Source organism: Gopherus flavomarginatus, chromosome 3, assembly GCF_025201925.1.
Source record: "Gopherus flavomarginatus isolate rGopFla2 chromosome 3, rGopFla2.mat.asm, whole genome shotgun sequence".
Classification (NCBI taxonomy): Eukaryota; Metazoa; Chordata; order Testudines; family Testudinidae; genus Gopherus; species Gopherus flavomarginatus.
The window spans coordinates 149,891,804-149,911,711 of record NC_066619.1 but is presented as its reverse complement, the minus strand read 5'-3'; the positions used below and the strand labels follow the sequence as shown (position 1 = coordinate 149,911,711).

The window sequence follows — 19,908 nt, the reverse complement described above, 5'->3', positions numbered from 1 at the left end:
GTAGGGAGATAGCACACTACTCTAGAAATTTTCAGTCTGCTGAACCTGGAATCTTACAACAAAGTACTATGCTGAGTACTTAATATGATTAAGAAATTGGATGACATGCTGTGCTAATGACAAAAATATTTAATATACACGTGGATATTATTGCTAAGCTTCTGGCAATTTTGTTTTTCTGTAGAGTGTGTCAACACTGGAAATAGTCATTCTTGTTTCTTTAATGATGAGTCAGTGGAAATATATAAAAACCTGAATACATCTGTTTTTGCTGCTGGTAAATTGATCTTGAAACCTCTTAAAGAAAAAGGGCACCAATTTGTTTACACAGATAATATAGTGAGTACATCTGTTTCCTTATATATTCTTCTATAGCAAAATACCATGTACTGAAAGGCTTTGATACTTTAAAGACCTGTTTAGTATTGTCAGACGTATTTTACTACTTGACGTTAATGCTGTATTTGTAACTTTTACTACGTTTTCTTAAAAAGGAATACATGTAGAAAACACATTAATGAAACCTTTACATTGTAGAATCAAACACTGAAAAATAAGGGAAAGTCACTAAGTTAAATTTTGCTCTACAAAAGTAACTCGGCCACCTGGCACGCGTTAGCCTTCCTGTGTTCTTCCTTCTATGGTAAATATCCGGATATTGTTAATAAATACCATAACATGTAGGCAACAATGTAAAAGTCTTACTGTAGGAGAAAATGTTACATTTCAAATACCTTTATTAAATGCTTGATTTCACAACCATAATTTGCAGTAGAGGGGAGTGATGAGAGGAGTTGGGGGCTTATTGGTTTTTTGGGGTGTTTAATTTCTATTTGTACAAAAAAGCTAGTGTCTATGAGAAGAGAAAGTTTCAACCTAAAGGATTTTTTTCTTTGATAGTACTACGATCATTTTGCAAAGAAAATATTTCACTAATGATAGAATATTTGCTTTTGATTTGATTTCTGAAGGCTTTCCATGTTATCCATGGCAAGATTATTTTTACCCTTCATAAGACATCCTACTTTCTGACTACAGGAGATTTTTTCTATGTCCCAGAAGGTAAGTGCATTTTAAAAACAATTTGTTGCAAAAGGACCAGCTGAAGGGAGAGTATAAGTGGTGGAAACTAAGCTGAAGGGGAGGTGGGGAGGCTAGGAGAAAGATAGGGAATAATTCGGCAACCTTTGATGAATCTGGGGATAAGAACCTCATTAAGAGGTGAACGAATCCCAAAGGCAGAGAGAAGTTAATGGTCCATTGTGTGTAAGCAGTAACACAAAACAGTGTATGTTTATGTTGGTTATCTTCAGGCTTCAAGTGCACCATGAAACCAAAAGCTATGACCTTGTCTTCAGTCACTCAAGAAGAGCTAGTACAAGGTGTAGCAGTACTACCTGAAGTGTTAACATTTTCATAAAAAGGTTTGGGGAAATCCCCACTATGTTTGCCCAAATCATGGCTATTATATCTTGCTACCAGCAGAAGGCAGGAAAAGAAAATAGTGAGGTCATCTTCAACCTGTGAAAGTTACTAGACTGCCAGACACTGTTCAGTTCTTTGATCTTTTCTGGTCAGCTAAAGCAGCTTGCTTATTATGGGATCGATCTTCAGTTGAGTTTTACCGATATAACTTTATGGTTGGTTAGGGTTATGATATATATTTTACTGAAAGCTATACTATGTTGAAGCCTTATTGTGGATGCAGTTATACCAGCATAAAGGTGATTTAAACCTGTATAGTTATTCCCCTTCTTGTACAGGAATGGCTATACCATTTATGCTGACATAACTGCATCCCCACCAGGTGGATAATACGGGTATAATTAAAGTGGTGTGGCTTTCCACTGTAGACAAGGACTAAGTTATTTGGCTTTCAGTGTAATTAGTTTGCAGCTCCATTTTTTAGCAGGATTTCCTGTCTTTAGGTTAGTAGCCCCAAGCAAAGGGTCAAAGACTTTTCAGGGGCTGGAGATGACATGGTTAGAATGGCTCCTGTCCTCTCTATTGCTGTGGACAATGCATCTTTAAAGGTATGTACTGAAACCCTGCAGGATTTAGTCTAGATTGCACCTGCCAGAATACCTGTCACTACAAATACTATTAGGTATGTTTTTACTAAACGCAAGCATCTAAAGCCCCTGGTGAATTCACCATATAATCTTACTACTGGCCCTCTATTGGCTATAGATACCATGGATGCTAATTTCTCATGCAGCTGTCTATCCACCCAATAACTACAGACATCTGACTGTCAAGGACTTACACGTTCTGTGTGAAAAATATGGTAAAACTACCAAAGCCAACTCTACTTTGGCTATTCTTTCCATGGTTCAAACAGGCACAATTATATTTACCATCACGTTTAAATATGAGCTTTGTCTAAACTTGGAGCTTCCACCAGTATTCCCATCAAAAGAGTTTGCTCCCTTTAGGAATTATAGGTCTGAAAAGTCCTAATGTGTGAACAAGGTCATTGAGTTAAACATACTAAGTGTCTTGGAGCTCAGAACCATGAAGCAGGCTCCGTTCATCTGCCGAAGACTTTTAGTTCTAGCATTTGGATGTAGTCACTTTCAGCAGGTGACTGGATCAAGAGTATTAAAATTGCCAAAGAATCCAGTCTCCTGTGCCTGTAGAAGGAGAAAAGGATTTGGTTGCTCTTGGATCCTGAAATATGGTAGGAGAGACAAAACATCAGCAGAGGAGTTGAGCTGAAAATCAGTTGTACCCAGGTAACGGTAAGTTCTGCAAGAGTTCTCAAACTCAGATTAAAAAGTCATAATATTGAGAAAAAGAGTAAAAAAGATCTCCCACTTCAAAAGTAAAGAAACTTTGTGAATAAACTTGATACAGGGAAGTAGTTGTGACGGAGCTATAAAGAATGAGTAGCCAAAACTGAAGAAAGCATTTTAAGTGTTGGATATTAGAGGCACTAGGAAAAAGCAGTTTTTACTGACTTACTTTTATCACAAATTTCATAATATTCCAGCTAGGATATTCCTGTTGGTTTGCTGTAATGTTGGAGGGGATTAGAAGATTGTCCTGTTTGTTAGTTTCTAATCATACCTTTTGGGACTTTTTTATTCAATGTCTCACAATTTTGGGGGTGAAAATAGAGTTTTCTTTATATTGTCACAATTGCTTTTATTATTGTTACTGCTCCAGTTTTCTAAAGGAAGTTTTTTTTAAAGGAATGCGTTAAGCTGGTAAATCTTCCTTCGTTAGGGGTCTAACATCACAAAAGTTGTTTCCTGTTTTCATCTGCTGGTAGGAGATTATAATTAAGGCTAAGATTTAGTCACAGGTATTTTTAGTAAAAGTCATGGGCAGTCACAAGCAATAAACAAAAATTCACTGCCCCGACCTGTCTGACTTTTTCTATAAACACCCATGCCTAAACCTTAGCTGCTCCTAGGCCACTTCTGCTCTGGGGCGTCCCTGAGGCTGACGGCAGGCTCCTGCTCAGATTGTTGGGGTTGGCTGCCTCTGTCCACCCACTGTTCTTTGGCTCCTGGGGCTAGCTCTCAGTCCTCCCCTGGGGCCAGCCACACTGGGTGTTGCAGCTGTGGAAGTCAAACATGTCTTGGAAAGTCACGGAATCGGTAACTTCTGCGACCTCCATGACAGATTCACAGCCTTAGTTATAATATGGTCTGAGTTGCGTATTATGGGACTGAAAGAAACCCAATTAGCAGCATGTAAAAAATGGTCTTTTCTATTATTTTCCTCTTTGGTTGCTGTAATAATATGAGGGAGGGATAATTGTTTCATTAGTTATGACCTGTTCAGTTAATCAGATACAGGAGCAGTCTGAACTTTTTCCAGGCAATCTAAAAAAGTAAATGTTGGATTTTTTCCCCTAGTCCCTTTTGGAGGAAGAGATTTATTATTTTACTGTTGTGTGATCAATTCCATTATACACAGCTTTCGGGAAATCTTTTAATCAGTTCATCTCCTGTTATGGATTTGGTTCCAGTTTAATGCAGTTTCAGGAGATTGTCGTTTCTCTAGTTGCTATCTTTCTCATTAGCCCCAAGTTGAAATCCTGTGATGAAGCAGGTTTGCAAACTGTATTAACCTAGAAGAGGTTCTTCTTAAACCTCTTCACAGTAAAGGACCAAAAACATAAGTCCCTCATTTAGATGGGTGACATGCAAAGTTCATCTCAGTAGTAACGAATTAATCCCAGTCTGTGGTGGAAATAAATAGTTCAGAATATTAGGATTGGAGGCAGAAAAAAGGATCAAGTTGTTGTCAGAAGCCCACATTAAGAACCTCTTTCACTGCAAGGAAGAAGTCTTGGGGGAAGACTTTGGGGATTGTATGAACATGTATTTTATCTCCCTTGAGGATTCAGTTCCCTTACATCCTTGGCACTTCTCTGATGTGGGGCCTCAGACCCAAAACTGAAGGGTAAGAGGTCTGCACAGGCTATCTGGAGCTTTGGGAACACCTACCACTTACTGTAGAGAGTTCAGCAATGGAGGCTGCTTCTCAAGAACAGATTATGGAGCCAAAAATAGCAGTGAGATCCACAACCACGCCAGAGCCAAAATTATAGGTAGCCCAAGGGGAATTACTGCCAGATTTGAGACACTTGGAAATGATAGGACCCACCTGAAGATACTAGATGTCAGTGCATTGTAACAGAGGCTAAGAGCTTCAGGTATTTTTGGTGTGGCTGAGTTTTTTACTCTGGTCTCAGAATCCCCATCTGATTGTAAGATCACTGGATGGAGCTAGAACCAACAATTACTACTCTTGTGAGTGTTAGCCAGTAACTGAGCAAATCTGGATCTCGTGAATGCTGGCTCTTCAGGTACCCAGAATTGACTTTCAAAGCCTCCTTTAAAAAAGAAAAGCAGCAGGCACTGCTCCGCCTCATTTCGGGCATAAAGGGTAAAGCCTACTTAGCCAGCCCCTTAGGGGTGTCTTCTCCCTGATACGTTTCAGGCTGAAGCTGCGCTGATCCACTGGACGTTTGGGCTTCACACAACACACATTATTTACAATCTAACCTCTTTTCACATTCAGCCACAGCCCTACTGGAGTGGTGCAGCCTGGCAAATGCCTGTCTGGAGTCTTCCAGGAATAGAGTGATAGTTAGACCCTGAGCCCTTGAAGTATTCCATTTATCTGCACCAGAATACTGTTCCTAGCTATAACATCTGCAAGGAAGACAGCAAGTTACCAACTTTGGCTGATTATTTATTGCATTAAGTTGGTCTTGCATCTGAACACTAATGTTCTGTTTAAAATTGTCATAAAATTCCACTTGAATCCGTTTGAAACCTCTGGCGTGGTTTCTGAAATCACATAATTTACCTGTCTAGGCTAGGTTACACAAGTTGGATATTAAGAGGGACAAACTTTTTGTTAATTACCCAGTTTTATCCTTCCAAGGTAAAGTTAAAATGGAATCTGTTCCATATTAGTTTGCTGTAAATGGATCAGACAGTATTAAAGCTTATGACTTTAATTAGTGATGATTCTGAAGTAGACAGTCAATTTCACTAGGTTGAAGGCAGCTTTTATGAAACTTACATAATACTGTGATGGGATCCCTGGGGTACAACCTGGAAGTGGGCTTTCACTGTGTCCCCTTAATTCTCCAGCCTGCGCTGTCTCTCACAGTGCTTTGCTAGTGATCAGCAGCAAGCCCCTCCAGGTGCTGTAATCACTCAGTACAACAGCATATGATGCCCAACACCCAGCTAGGTTGCATGAATGCTCCCTGAAACACTCACAAATCACACAGAGAAAGGCACCAGCAAATCTCCCAAGCCTCCCCTCCTTGAGGAGGTTCTTACTTCTTAATGTATCAAGAATAAGGATCTGCAGCAACAATTTCTGAAGGGAAAAAATTGGCCACTTACCCGTATGACTGGTAAAATCTCTGTGTATGTCCTCTACAGATCCATACTTAACTTCCATCCTTCTCCACTTCCTTAGGGTCCATCTACTGGTGTTATGAATATAAGTGGAAATGCATTTAAGGTGGTAGGGGCTGTAAATCTCTGTAACTCCCTTCAAAAGCCTTACTCTATAAGAAGTATGTGTCCACTCGCCACCTTTTAAATGGTTCTAAGTTTGTGGTACTGTGAGCATACAAATCGGTAGTGAAGATCTGCAGACATTATTCTTGAGAACTCCAATTAATTACAAGTTTGAACCCCTTGAGGGGATAGCCTTGATTTTTTTTTCTTGGTATGAAAATCACAGCTTTTATTAAAGTTTTCTTATAGCTGTTGAGGGCTAATGGCCCAATCTTATGCATTCCCTTCAAGACACTCCTCAGTACACATCCTTTTAAAGTTAGTCTAACTCTATATCAAAGTAAACAATTCTCGATGCAGTTTCTTTCCTCCCAACTCTTAATAAATTTTAAATTCACATTCAGACTTTGGTGGCTTGCCCATTATCGTTCTTCGGAATTATGCATGAAATCCTGTTTAAGTTGTTGACCTACCGTAACTGCCAAAGAGTTCAAAATGCCTATAGGAAAAGTGTTCAAAGTTAAGTGATGCTACAGCAACTTGGTCATAATGCTATAAAATGTTCTGATGACTTTTTCTTCTTTTGCTCTTAGGAAATGGTTACAACATACGGAATCTCCTGAATGAGGAAAGTATTCTTCTTTTCACTCAGCTGAAAGGAGAAAGGTGGGGAAAATAACTTTGTATATAAAGATTTCACCTAAAATATATTTAAAGTTTGTACGCAGAGTGGTTTTCTATTATCCAGCTACTCTTGAATATAAAAGGACCTTTTATGTCCATCTGAACATTGTATTTCTTAAAAAATTGCATTTTTAAATGTTATAGCTGTGCATATACAAAGCAGTTTTTCTACTACCAAAAAGAGGATACCTGAGCCCCTATGGAATTAAGAAAATTAAGACACTTAAAGGGTTTCTTGTACCAATTAACTCTGATCTCCTGTGTGTATACAGTATAAAGACTTGATTGTGTAACAGACAGGTAGAGGTATTATTTTTTTAAAAATCATATTTTAATAAATGAACTATAGTGTATGGTTGAAAGCTTATACCACCTTGTCCTGTGCCTTCTCCTCATGTCCTATATGGTGGCTGTTAGTAGAGGTTGCAGACAATTTTGAGATTTTCATATGCCCTTTTCAAATGTGAAATGCTTCACTTTGAGAAACTATACCAATGGAAAGTTGGTATTTGGGTAAGTTTTGGACAGTATTTTTTTATGGTAGATTTTCTTTTTTGCTTGTCATTGCCGATACCTCAGGCCTCTTTTTATCCTTGTGTCACTGATAATAGCAATCACAATAGTCTGTCCAGCTTTGATGTCACTGCACTGTAATGCATCTCAGGGGACAAGACGTTAGCAGAGATAGAAGTTGTCAGCTCTGGCTATCTCCGAATGTCTCTTTGTAACATTTATATTTTCTCCGGGCAGTTCAGCGCTTTCATCTTCTTTTTTGAAAAAGGAAGATGAGATCTAGGTAATCTCTCTTGACGCATCCTATGTTGCTTGACTAATACCTCTCATTGAAATTAATAAACCTTCACCTCATTGGTAACCCATTCCCACAAATCAGTAACAATCTGACTGAATTCTGGGCCATTTCCAAGTTGTCTTTTGTATACATTTGAATACAGATTTTCATTTTAATCATTTAGAACTGTCTGATCACACTGCATGCTGAGTCATCATGTCCTTGTCAATTTATTGTTTAATGCTTAATAAATATAATTTCATTTGTCAAGTTTTAACAGACTTGATGGTCATAACTGAAAATAAAATACAGCTTTTACATTTTTTTTTACAGATGAAAATATGAACATTTAAGTTGACCATCCAAAAGGTTTATTATAATATTTGAGGGCCTGTTAGAATCCCTTGTCTGCAATCCCTCCTAACACTGAAAGTTGAAATGGTCAGTGAAAGAGTACTATTCTCCTCAGGTTTCCATGGCCAGTGATCCCAGGAGCCTTCACCAAAATTGTTGACTTTGAAGCCAAGAATTTTATATAATTTTATTTAATGGGTTGGGGTTAACGTTCTAAACCAGGAAAATGCTGAGATCTAAGATCTCAAATTTGTTTATCAACATTAGAGGCAGTTGTTTTTTGACAAAACTGATATGTAAATGGGATCAAAGGGAGTCATTATTGAATTGCTAGGCACACTCCTGCTTTGTATACTTATCAGCTTGCCTTGATTTAAATAAGACATTTTAATTGTCTAGGTACATATTTAGAGCATTTCTATATGAATTTGATCTATTTAGCATTAGGACTGTTTCACTATCAATAAGCAGTTTAATTATCTTCATAAAACGTTTGTTAGTGCATTGTTAAAATGACTAACCAAAGACAATAGAAAAGTATTTTCATTGTAATTAGGCCAATTATCGCACTCAAATATATTTTTAAGCAAATACAAGTATTACAGGCAGAGCTAGTGTTAATGCTGATAGTTGTTCTTTGAGTGTTTGCAGGTGTGTATTGGACTCAGGTGTGCTCATGCTTAGTGTGTCATAGCTGGAGAACTTTGTGTAATAGTACCTGTCGAGTTGGTGCATATGCCTGTGCTGCCTCAGGCCCCGTTCTGAGGCTGTATAAAAGGGTAGCACTGCCCTTGCACCCCCAGTACCTTCTCCTGCCCACAGCCTGAGTCGGAGATCCCTGTGCAGTTTGCCTCATAGTTACTGCATCACAGTGAGTTTTCTCTGTGTTGTTTTTGGAGGTTGTTAGTAGTAGGTTAGTTACCCACTACTTAGTTTGTATTCATTTTAAGTAGTTAGTGTAGAAATCTGGTGATACACCCTCACCAGGTTTAAGCACTGTCAGTAGTGTGGGGTGATCCCCACACATTGATCGCACAGTGCTTGCTGTGTCTTGATGAGTGTCATAAACATACAGCTCAGGGTACCATAAAATCCCTTCTGAGTAGCTGTACTGAATTGCCTTACCTGTAAGGGGTTAATCAGTTCAAGTAACCTATTTGGCACCTGACCAGAAGGACCAATGGGGAAAGAAGATACTTTCAAATGTGGAGGCGGCAGGGTAGGAGGTTTTGTTTATGCTCTTCGTTTGTTCCCTCTCTGAACAGAGAGAGACCAGACAGGAAAAAACATCTCCTAAAAACATACCTGAAATGAGCATCTAAGATTACAAACGTTGTAAGTAAGGCAAGGAAATGTGTCAGATTATTTTCTGTTTTAGCTTGTGAATTTTCCCTATGCTAAGAGAGAGTTTTATTCCTGTTTTTTGTGACTGTAAAGTTGAGTCCAGAGGGGAGTTCTCTGTGTTTTAAATCTTTTTATTATCCTGCAAAGTTACCTTCCATCCTGATTTTGCAGGTGTGATTCTTTTACTTTTTTTTTTTATAATAAAGCTCTTCTTTTAAGAACCTGATTGATTTTCAGTGTCCTAAAAACCAAAGGGTTTGGTCTGTGCTCCCTTTGTTAACCTATTGGTTAGAATAGTATTCTCAAGCCTCCCAGGAAATGGGGTGAAGGGGTATGGGGGGATAAGGCTCCAAGTGTCACCTCCCTGAATTTTTGTTTAAATCACTTGGTGGTGGCAGCAATGCTGTCCAAGGACAAGGAAAGGATTTTGTGCCTTGAGGAAGTTATTAACCTAAGCTGGTGGAATATAAGCTTAGGGGGTCTTTCATGTGGGTCCCCACATCTGTACCCCAGAGTTCAGAGTGGGGAGGGAACCCTGTCAATGAGGGACACAACAGAAATGTGCAGTATCTTCTGGTCATTCAAGAGAATGCAAATTCATGGAGAACAGCATCACAAACAGCACCTCATGGAAAAGCCAGGAGGCCTGCTTAAACACCAGGGCCTTTAACAGATCATCCGGCCCCTCACGCTTCCTCAAGGGTGGCAGTGGTCTCGTATAGACCTCTAGACTTCGACTCTTCCCCTTGGAGAAGAATAGATTGTTCTCCTTCCTCTGGGCTTCTATGTAAGAGAACTGATAAGACTGACTGGGGACATTCCAGCTCAGAGACTTTCTCGTCTTCTAAAATGAGTGTGGACCATCACCGAGAGTCTCTGAGCACCCAGGATAGATAAGGGGTGTCCATCTGCTCCACGGTAATGAGGCTAGAATACGGTAATACTGTGCATTCAGCTCGGGTACCATCTGTGGAACAGCTATTGAGTCCGGTACCAATGATTTCGATTTCAGTCCTGGCATTGTCAATACCAGTGATGCCACAGGCTTATCGGGCAGCAACTGGCTTACTGTGCCTTTCTGTCCCAGAGTCTCTTCTGGTTCATGAGTTTTCTGCTGTGGAGATGGATCCTGCAGTTCTTCTTCGAGTGGTTGCTCATATCCATTCCAGGTAGGTGTACGCACTGCGCGTGCACGTTTGCCGGAAACTTTTTTTACCTTAGCAACTCCAGTGGGCTGGCAGGTCGCCTCCTAGAGTGGCGCCACTATGGCACTTGATATATACCCCTGCCGGCCCGCCTGCTCCTCAGTTCCTTCTTACCGCCGTGTCGGTTGCTGGAACTGTGGAGTGCGGCTTGCTGTCCTCCACGTCCCTAGCTCTTCCTTGTACACTGTTCGTAGTTGCAAATAGTTTCAAAGACAGTTTAAGGTAGTATAGTAGTTAGTTTATTGTATATAGTTGTAGAACTTATTCGCGGGTGGGCCGTTGCCCTTCCCGGCGCCTGGCACCGGGCTCATGCCTGGTTCGCCGGGCTTCAAGCAGTGCTCGGCATGCAAGAAGCCGATGCCGACTAGCGATCCCCACGACGCGTGCCTCAAGTGCCTGGGGGAATAGCACATCATTGAGAAGTGTCGTATATGCAAGGCCTTTAAGCCTCGCACAAAGAAGGAGAGGGATCAAAGACTCCGCGCTCTCCTTATGGAAGCGGCACTGACTCCGGTACCAGCAGCGCAACCGGCCACTTCTACTCCGGCACCGGACCGCGCTGGCACCGGCAAGACCCCCCGGCACCGTCCATCCCTGGCACCGGGAACCGATCCAAGACCCTCGACGTCTGCAACACCATCTAGGCAGGCTCGAGTGGAACGCCCGGCACCTACCTTGGCCGCGGCACCACCTGCAGGGCTGCTGTCAACTCCGGGTCCGGAAGGTCCGTCGAGTCCGGCCCCTCCTAGCTCCCCCTTGAGATCGGGGGTCGAGCTGTTAGTCCCATGTACGCCGGAGACCTTCGCCTCGGCACGGGACTTGATAGCACTCACTGAGCCATCGCAGCCTCAAGCCACGGTACACCCGGGGCGGGTAACCTCCAGAGGCAAGCCCATGCTGAGAGCACCGTCTCCGGAGTCCAGGCACCGATCGCCCCGGAGACGTGAACGCTCGCGCTCTGGGCGCCGCTCGCAGTCCTGGCACCGTTCTCCTCGCCGGTACCGGTCGCACTTGCGGCGCCGATCAGCATCTGCACGGTCCCGGTCTGGCTCCTCTTATCGCCGGCATCGAGACTCTAGGAGCCGTTCACCTCGGCGTTCAGCTCCTCGGTCGACCTCCCGGCACCGAGCCGGTGGTAGGTCCTGATCCCGGTCGACCTCCCGGCACTGCGTCGGTGGCAGGTCCCGATCCCCAGCACCATCCCGGCACCGCGCTGAACGCAGATCGCGGTCCCGCTCTCGGCACCGACCTCGAGGCAGATCCCGATCCGGATCCCGGCACCAACTACCACGCCATTCCCGGTCCCGATCCCGGCAACGGTACGACTCACGCTACTGATCCTCGGCACCGAGGAGATCATCGGCGTATAGAGAGGTCTATCAAACTGGCTCGGCACCTCCATGGCCTTCAAGGGAACCATCTGTGTCCTCTCAGGCGGAGAGCGCCTATACGCTGGGACAGGACAGACACGCGGCCCTGTTTCAGGACCCTCCGCCTCAAGAACGAGGGCCTCAGCAGTGGGGGTTTTGGACCCCCTGGGCATACCGCCAAGCCCAGGGTCCACAACATATCACTCCCTGCCCTGCGGCGGAACGCAGGCCACCAGAGGCAACGGTGTCTCGACCCCCTCCCTCCCCGGAAGCAGAGGACAGGTCCAGCCACCAGGACCCAGACCTCCCTCCAGACACAGAGGTGCAGCCCTAGACAGAACCCCCCGTGGACGCTCTGCTGCCAGGGGTCTCCTCGTCGTCTTCCCCTAATGAGGCGGTGGCAGGTACCTCGTCCTCCAGCTCTCCCCCTCTAGATCTTAGGGCACATCAGGACCTCCTCAGGCACGTGGCGCAGAACCTGGACATTCAAGCAGAGGAGCTCTCTGAAGTCGAGGACCCAGTGGTGAGCATCCTCTCCGCCGATGCGCCCACCAGAGTGGCCCCGCCCTTCATCAAGACTATTCAGGCCAAAGCCACCACTATCTGGCAGTCACCGGCCTCCATCCCTCCAACCGCTCGAGGAGTGGAACGAAAGTACGTGGCCCCCTCCAAGGGCTATGAGTACTTGCACGTTCACCCGACACCGTGCTCCCTTGTGGTCCAGTCGGTGAATGACAGGGAGCGCCATGGTCAAGAGGCCCCGGCGCCCAAGTCTAAAGAGGCGAGGCGGATGGACCTCCTGGGCCGTAAGGTCTATTCAGCGGGGGCGCTACAGCTCAGGGTCTCGAACCAGCAGGCCCTCTGTAGCCGCTACTCTTTTAACTCCTGGGTAGCGGCGGGCAAATTTGCAGAGCTGTTGCCGCAGGATGCACGTCAGGAATTTACCACCATTCTTGACGAGGGCAAAAAGGTAGCGAGGACCTCGCTGCAAGCTCCTTAGATGCTGCGAACTCGGCCGCTCGGACCCTTGCCTCAGGGCTTATGATGCGCTGCATTTCCTGGCTCCAGGTCTCTGGCCTTCCGCCAGAGCTCCAGCAGACTATCCAGGCCTTCGAAGGCCAGGGCCTGTTTTCTGATAAGAGAGACCCCAGACTAAAGGACCTTAAGGACAATAGGGTCATCATACGGTCTTTGGGGATGCATACGCCTGCGACACAGCGCAGGCCCTTCCGACAGCAGAACCAACAGCAGCAGCGTCAGCCGTATCCTCAGTTCCGTCCGCGGCAGGACCTTAATAGGCGCCGCGACAGGAACAATAGACGCAGACAGTCGGGTGGCCAAACGGGGCAAAACCAAGGCTCCGCCAAGGCCCCAACCGGACCCAAGCCTTCATTTTGAAGGTGCGCCCGAGGGCGCTGTACCAGTTTCCCCTTCGGATCCTTCCCCACAGTTTTCCAACCGTCTTTCGTTTTTCCTCCATGCGTGGACCCAAATAACATCGGACTGTTGGGTCTTGCGCACTGTACAGGCCGGTTATCGCCTGCAGTTTTCATCGCCCCCCACCCCCCACCCTCGTCCCTCTTCAGGGACCTCTCTCACGAGCAATTCCTCCGTCAGGAGGTGCAGATGCTCCTAGACAAAGGAGTCTTAGAGGAGGTTCCAGAAAGCGAGAAGGGCAAGGGGTTTTATTCCCGCTACTTTCTAATCCCCAAGTCCAAGGGGGGCCTCAGGCCTATCCTCGACCTGCGGGAACTCAACAAGTATATGGTGAAGTTGAAGTTCTGTATGATATCCCTTGGGGCCATCATCCCGTCCCTGGATCCTGGAGACTGGTACACCGCCCTCGACATGCAGGACGCTTACTTCCATATCGCCATATCCCCCCAGCACAGGCGTTTCCTTCGCTTTGTGGTCGACCGCCAACATTATCAATTTGCGGTCCTCCCGTTTGGCCTCTCTACGGCCCCGAGGGTGTTCACGAAATGCATGGCAGGCGCCGTCGCATACCTTCGGCGCCGTCGCATACCTTCGGCGCCACCGCATTCACGTGTTCCGCTACCTCGACAACTGGCTGGTTCGGGGCACATCGGAGCTACAGGTCCGCGACCACGTCTGCAGGATCAGCAGCCTCTTTGCTGCTCTAGGCCTCGTGATCAACGTGGACAAGTCTATCCATTCCACACCCGCCCTCCTTCCCCACTGTCGGAGTAACCGGCAAGAAGGAACTGAGGAGTGGGCGGGCCGGCAGGGTTATACATCAAGTGCCATAGTGGCGCCACTCTAGGGGGCGACCTGCCGGCCCACTGGAGTTGCTAGGGTAAAAAAAGTTTCCGGCAAACGTGCACGCGCAGCGCGTACACCTACCTGGAATGGATATGAGCAACACATCTCGAAGAACACCAGTTACAAAGGTGAGTAACCGTCTTTTCCTAGCCTGTCCAGATAGGCTGCCTTGCAGTGTAGACTTACTGGCACAATTGTCAGTACTGGCTAGGAAGCCTACTGAAGGAAAGCCCTGTTGGACTGGCTTTTTCTTTGGCCTCAACATCAGCCTCCATCTTGGCTCTACAGTTTCAATATCAGGCTGTTCTCTAAACAGTGTAACAATGGTGTCCTATATCTTGGCACTGGGGCCAAAGCCTTTCTTGGTTCCCCCTCTCAATGCATCCTCAATCTCATGCGGTACTCATGGTAATGACTACTGTACTGACTCTGGTACTGATTCTGTTTTTTTCCATGGGCTACAGACAAAGCAGGACGCTTAGTGACCCCTTCAGGTTTCGCCTGTTCATTTCCTATTGCAGCAGGCTTTGGAGTTGTCCTCTACTTCTCCATCCCCTCCTAGGTGTCAGTTTCAGAAGTCTTCTAAACCACCATCAGAGGAAGAGCATTGGTACTGAGACTGATTCTACAGCAGGCACAGAGAGTCATGGCTGGTACATACTGGCTTCCTATGTCCTACTCATTTCCTTACTGGCCTCCTTGAAACCCTAGGGAAGCTCCCAGCTCTCCAAGGTCCTGATTATCGGCACACTCTAGGGAGGGTCAGCAGACCATTCTGTTCCTTGAGCCACCTGTTTTGGGGGCACACATTGATATTACCTTTACTGAGTCTTTGATACAGCAAAGCAACCCATTACTACAGGAACAGGACTTGCCCCAGGAGGGTCCACTTGCACCTCCTCCATTGTCGTCCTCCTCACTGGATGAGCCTACAATCCCAGATTCATTTTTCTTGGGTTCTGGAAGACTTTAAGTCTTACCAGGACCTCCTAAGGAGGATGGCTGCAGTTTTGGGCATCCAACTGAGTTTGTCCAAGAGAATAATCAGAACTTCTGGTCATGTGTCTCAGGGATGTTCCCATACTGGATATATGTAGGGCTGCTGCTTGGTCCTCTGTGCATAACTTTACTGAGGACTATGCCATAACCTCTGCTTCAAGGTGCAATTCGCTCTTTGGATGAGCGGTTGCTATTCAAGTAGACTCCAAGCCCCTCCTTCTGATGGTACTGCTTGTGAGTCATCTGAGTGGAATACACATCTGTAACCACTCGAAGAAGAAAAAAGTCACTTAGCTATATTATAACTTTTGTTATCAGAGATGTGGGTGCAGGCATGTATTAAATGATCCACCTTCCGTCCCCTTTGCATTGGAGTCTTCAGTCACGTATTCCGGTGTGGAGGAATTGAGGGGTTTGTTGCAGTGCTGTCTTTACATAGCCTCAGGAGGGACCGTGGGGAGTTCCTGGGTGCATATGCTGCCCCAATAGATACTGCTACATAAAGTGCTCTGGCTCTGGCCTGGTGGGCATGCACACATCTGAGTGAATTCATGTCTGCACCCACGTTTTGAAGAACAACAGTTGCAATAGATGTAACTGCTTTTTTTTCTAGTTGCCTAACACTTTTCATTAATAGACTTTCAGTCACTTTTGTAAGTTTGCCAGTTTAACCATTTGAGCTGAAATTTTCCATGTGTGTTTTTTGCTTCAGATTGAATTCTCTTTCTGAAAATATTTTATCCATTTCTGAGAATGAAGTGAAGGGTTTCAGCACCTGCTTTTGGAGCAGGAGTTTGAATTTGACGGGCGGATGATTCAGAGAAATACCTTTTTCTGTCCTTGTGAGAGTCCATCCAGATTAGTCCAAATTATAAGCCTCTGAAAACCACCATTTGCCTATGCTCAGTAGAACTTGTTAGTGGCTTGTAGCTGAAACTTTGAACATTTTAATTGCACTGAGCTTGCTCCAAGGCCTCACTGAAATCCCTGCCTGCCTCCACAGAGTAAACAGGCGGTAGAGCAGCTGCAGAATGTGCTTTGGCCTAGGGAAAGTGTTCTGGGCTGGGAACATGAGTTGTAATTTCAGCTGTTCCGCTAACTGGTAAAGGAATCCCATGCTTTTCACAGCCCTTATTGAGTAAGATTTTGTGCACTTTCTTTAGGAGGCAGTCAATAACATTTTCTCCATTGTGCGGATGGGATAACTGAAAAGTTGCACCAGGACACAACTGACAGAGCTAGGAATAAGTAGCAGCTCTCTAATGTGACACACTCTACCCTTTCACTTTGCTATGCTGATTTTCAGAATGAATGTGACAAATCTGTGTTTCTAATCACTAAAACACACTCCCCTTCTGAGCCAGAAATAGCACCCAGGCGTTTGGATTCCCACCTTTCCTCTACTACAGGGGTAAGCAGGTGTGCCAAAGGTGGCACACGAACTGATTTTCAGTGGCACTCACACTGCCCGGGTCCAGGCCACCGGTCCAGGGGGCTCTGCATTTTAATTTAATTTTAAATGAAGCTTCTTAAACATTTTAAAAACCTTATTTACGTTACATACAACAATAGTTTAGTTATATATTATAGACTTATAGAAAGCGATCTTCTAAAAACGTTTAAATGTATTACCGGCACGCGAAACCTTAAATTAGAGTGAATAAATGAAGACTCAGAACACCACTTCTGAAAGGTTGCCAATCCCTGCTCTACTATATAACAACTAGTTGGGTAAGTCACTGTCTCCCTCTTGTGGTTGGTCCACAGAGAGAGTAACAGCCTGCTATTGTTGCCAGCTACTCCATTAGCTCAACTGATAAGAAGTTAACGTTGTGGATCTAAAGGTCCTAGCTTTCAACTCTGTTGATGAGACAAGCAAAGGGCATGCTCTACTTTCCTTCTCTTCAGCCTTCACATCTCTGAAGTGTTCTAATATTAAGTATATGTTTTCCATTAACTTCATTTACGTGTAATTAACCTAATCCTTGGAGTTTACAGGTTTCAGAAACTTGTAGTAGAAAGTTAACATATCTATCACATCTTATTCATCATTTAGCCAAGCTATACATTTGTTTAAAAACATTTCTTTCTTATGAAAGATGTTGTAATGCTCTCCCTGAATGATTTCTGTAGAAGCAGCAGCGTTCAGGTTTGACTGAAAGGTTCTAGTGACTTTAAGGATCGGCTGTGCTTTACAGTTTACTTCTAGAGGCATCCTTTTTTTAGATCCTTGGCATCCAGGAATTAAATTGGAAAAGGATGTCATATTTTTCTAAGTTGCTCCCACCTGTGGTGCTGTAATGAGATGCCTCTGCTGGACTTCATGAACTCTCAAGACTTACTCCCTTAATAGGGATGCCATTTGCAGTAGACTGTTCATATAGTCATGAAGCGATCATCCTTCCCCCTTTTTTTGTGGGCCTCAGTCAGTAGTGAAATGGTTAAGTATTGACCATGTAAGTTGTTTCAGCGGTGGTGTGGTTGAGATGGTAGGAGTAATTCATGCTTCTCAGAGCTAGCATTTCAGGCTGTCTGCTGACTTGGACAGACACAGTTGCACTGGTGTCACAGGGCAAGCTGGTCCTTTGAGTGTTGGGGCTCAGCTGCACCTGTACCACACTTGACTTGCCTCTCTGTGTGGCAGAAAAGTGTGAAGTCAGGTCACAGGTGGGTCATGTGACTAAACCAGGCCTGCTTGGGGTGGGGACTGAGACCAGCCTGTGGGAGAGACAGGCAGGGAGGAATTCCAGGGAGAACATCCATGAGAGTCAGTACTCTATAAAGGCGTGGGAGAGCAGCCAGTAAGTCTGAGGGAGCATAGGAAGAGGCCCTGGGAAGGAGAACTAGGGCAGGCTGAGGCAAGGGGTGAAGAATGAGAGGACAGAGAGACTGAGCAGAGCCCCTGAGGGGCTAGAGCTGAACCCAGGGAAAGAGTGGTGTTGAAAGCAAAGACAGATGCTTAGGAAGGAAGAGATGTGCCTGGTTTAGGACTGGCGCAGAGACTCGCTTTGACAAAGCAGAAGGCATGGTAAGGGAACAGCCTGCATTTAAAGCACATAAATTAGAATAGTTCAGCAGCCTTACTAAAAAACACACTTTAACCACAAAAATCAGTCTGTTTTTAAAGTAAAATAAATCTCTCCTCCCCTATGCTAATGCTCATCAGTGTTGTTGGAGCATCTCCAAAGACTACAAATGACATGTCTCTTCCTTTCTTGTTGATAGGAGGGCAGTCTTGGCTTTTATCGTAGAATAGTGGTATGATTTAAGATAATATTGCATGAAAGCTTGAATAGAAAGGTGGATTTTGCATTTGCTTCTGAATGCTGCGAGGTTAGCAGTCATTCTTATCTGGTAATGAGTTCCATAGGTTTGGAACTCTGTCTTGGGTCAGATGTTGGAGCGTGTTCAATGGTCCCATGATTTTCAATCAAAAATAATGATTTCACTAGTTCTTTGACCATACTTCTTGCCATTCAAGTAGCTGGAATATTTTCTTTGAGCCATAACTAGGGCATATCACTTCCTGTGCAATATTAAGCTTTGTGTCCGAATGTGCTGTATATTTTTTTGAATATATGTTTTTATTAATACAGTTGGCTTCCAAAGTATTGTGGACGTCCCTGTTTCACACTCTGGATATCTGATCTTTTCCATAGGCACATCACCCTGTTTGACAAGGGCAGTATGAAATGTCAGCAATGTTTTGAGGAGAGACTTACGTGTTTTCAGCACCAGAACTATTTCCCAAGTATACGGGGGGATATTTTTTAGTGTCTTGAGAAGAGAACTGGGAATCAGGGCTCCAGGTTTTTATTCCTGCCTCTATCATTTTCTTGCTGTGAAACCTTGGGCAAATCACTCTTCTCCTCCCCCTTCCTACCCACTGCCAGCATATCAGCTTTCTCACTTATACAATGGGTTAAATACTTAACTACCTCACAGGAGTATTGTGAAGTTTAATATCTGAAAAGCGTTTTGAGATCTTCAGATAAAATACTTTGTAGAATGTAGAATATTTATTAACCTGATGCCAAGCAAGGTTCTCAAAATAATCTCTATTTAAATGTGTAGCTGTCATGGTATAATTCCCCACTCTGAACCTTAGCGTCCAAAAGATGGGGTACCAGCATGAATTCCTCTAAGATCAATTACCAGCTTAGTACTTGTAGCGCTGCCACCAACCAGGAATTCCAGTGCCTGGTACACTCTGGTCCCCCCAAAACCTTGCCCGGGGACCCCCAAGACCCAGTCCCTCTGGATCTTAACACAAGGAAAGTAAACCCTTTCCCTCACCGTTGCCTCTCCCAGGCTTCCCGTCCCTGGGTTACCCTGGAAGATCACGGTGATTCAAACTCCTTGAATCTTGAAACAGAGAGGAAAATTCACCTTCCCCCCTCCTTCTCTCTCCCTCTCCCAGACTCTCCCTGAGAGAGAAAGTAATCCTAATACAGAGAGAAAATTAACCTTTCTGTCCCCCTTCCCTCCTTTCTCCCCACGAATTCCCTGGTGGATCCAGACCCAGTCCCCTGGGGTCTCACCAGAATGAAAAAAAAACAATCAGGTTCTTAAACAAGAAAAGCTTTTAATTAAAGAAAGAAAAAACAGTAAAAATTATCTTAGTAAATTTAAGATGGAATATGTTACAGGGTCTTTCAGCTATAGACACTGGGAATACCCTCCCAGCCTAAGTATACAAGTACAAATTAAAATCCTTTCAGCAAAATACAAATTTGAACTCCTTCCAGCCAAATACACATTTGAACTCCTCCCAGCCAAATACACATTTGCAAATAAAGAAAACAAACATAAGCCTAGTCGCTTTATCTACCTAGTACTCACTATTCTGAACTTATGAGAGCCTGTATCGGAGAGATTGG

At 44.6% G+C, this 19,908-nt stretch overlaps 1 protein-coding gene across 2 annotated transcripts in view; it reads left to right on the top strand.

The window, feature by feature from the left end:
* CENPC (centromere protein C) overlaps nucleotides 1-19,908 on the top strand; it is a 75,585-nt gene that overhangs the window by 41,022 nt on the left and 14,655 nt on the right. Inside the window, exons 16-19 of one of the 2 annotated variants that reach the window (XR_007773287.1) lie at nucleotides 185-339; nucleotides 972-1,062; nucleotides 1,929-2,033; nucleotides 6,593-6,665. Coding sequence is in view for 1 of the 2 variants with exons in the window: in XM_050944987.1 (XP_050800944.1) it covers nucleotides 185-339; nucleotides 972-1,062; nucleotides 6,593-6,665 (319 nt within the window). In the remaining variant the exon portion in view is untranslated. The remainder of the gene's footprint in view (nucleotides 1-184; nucleotides 340-971; nucleotides 1,063-1,928; nucleotides 2,034-6,592; nucleotides 6,666-19,908) is intronic. The other variant, XM_050944987.1, reaches the window with a different exon arrangement.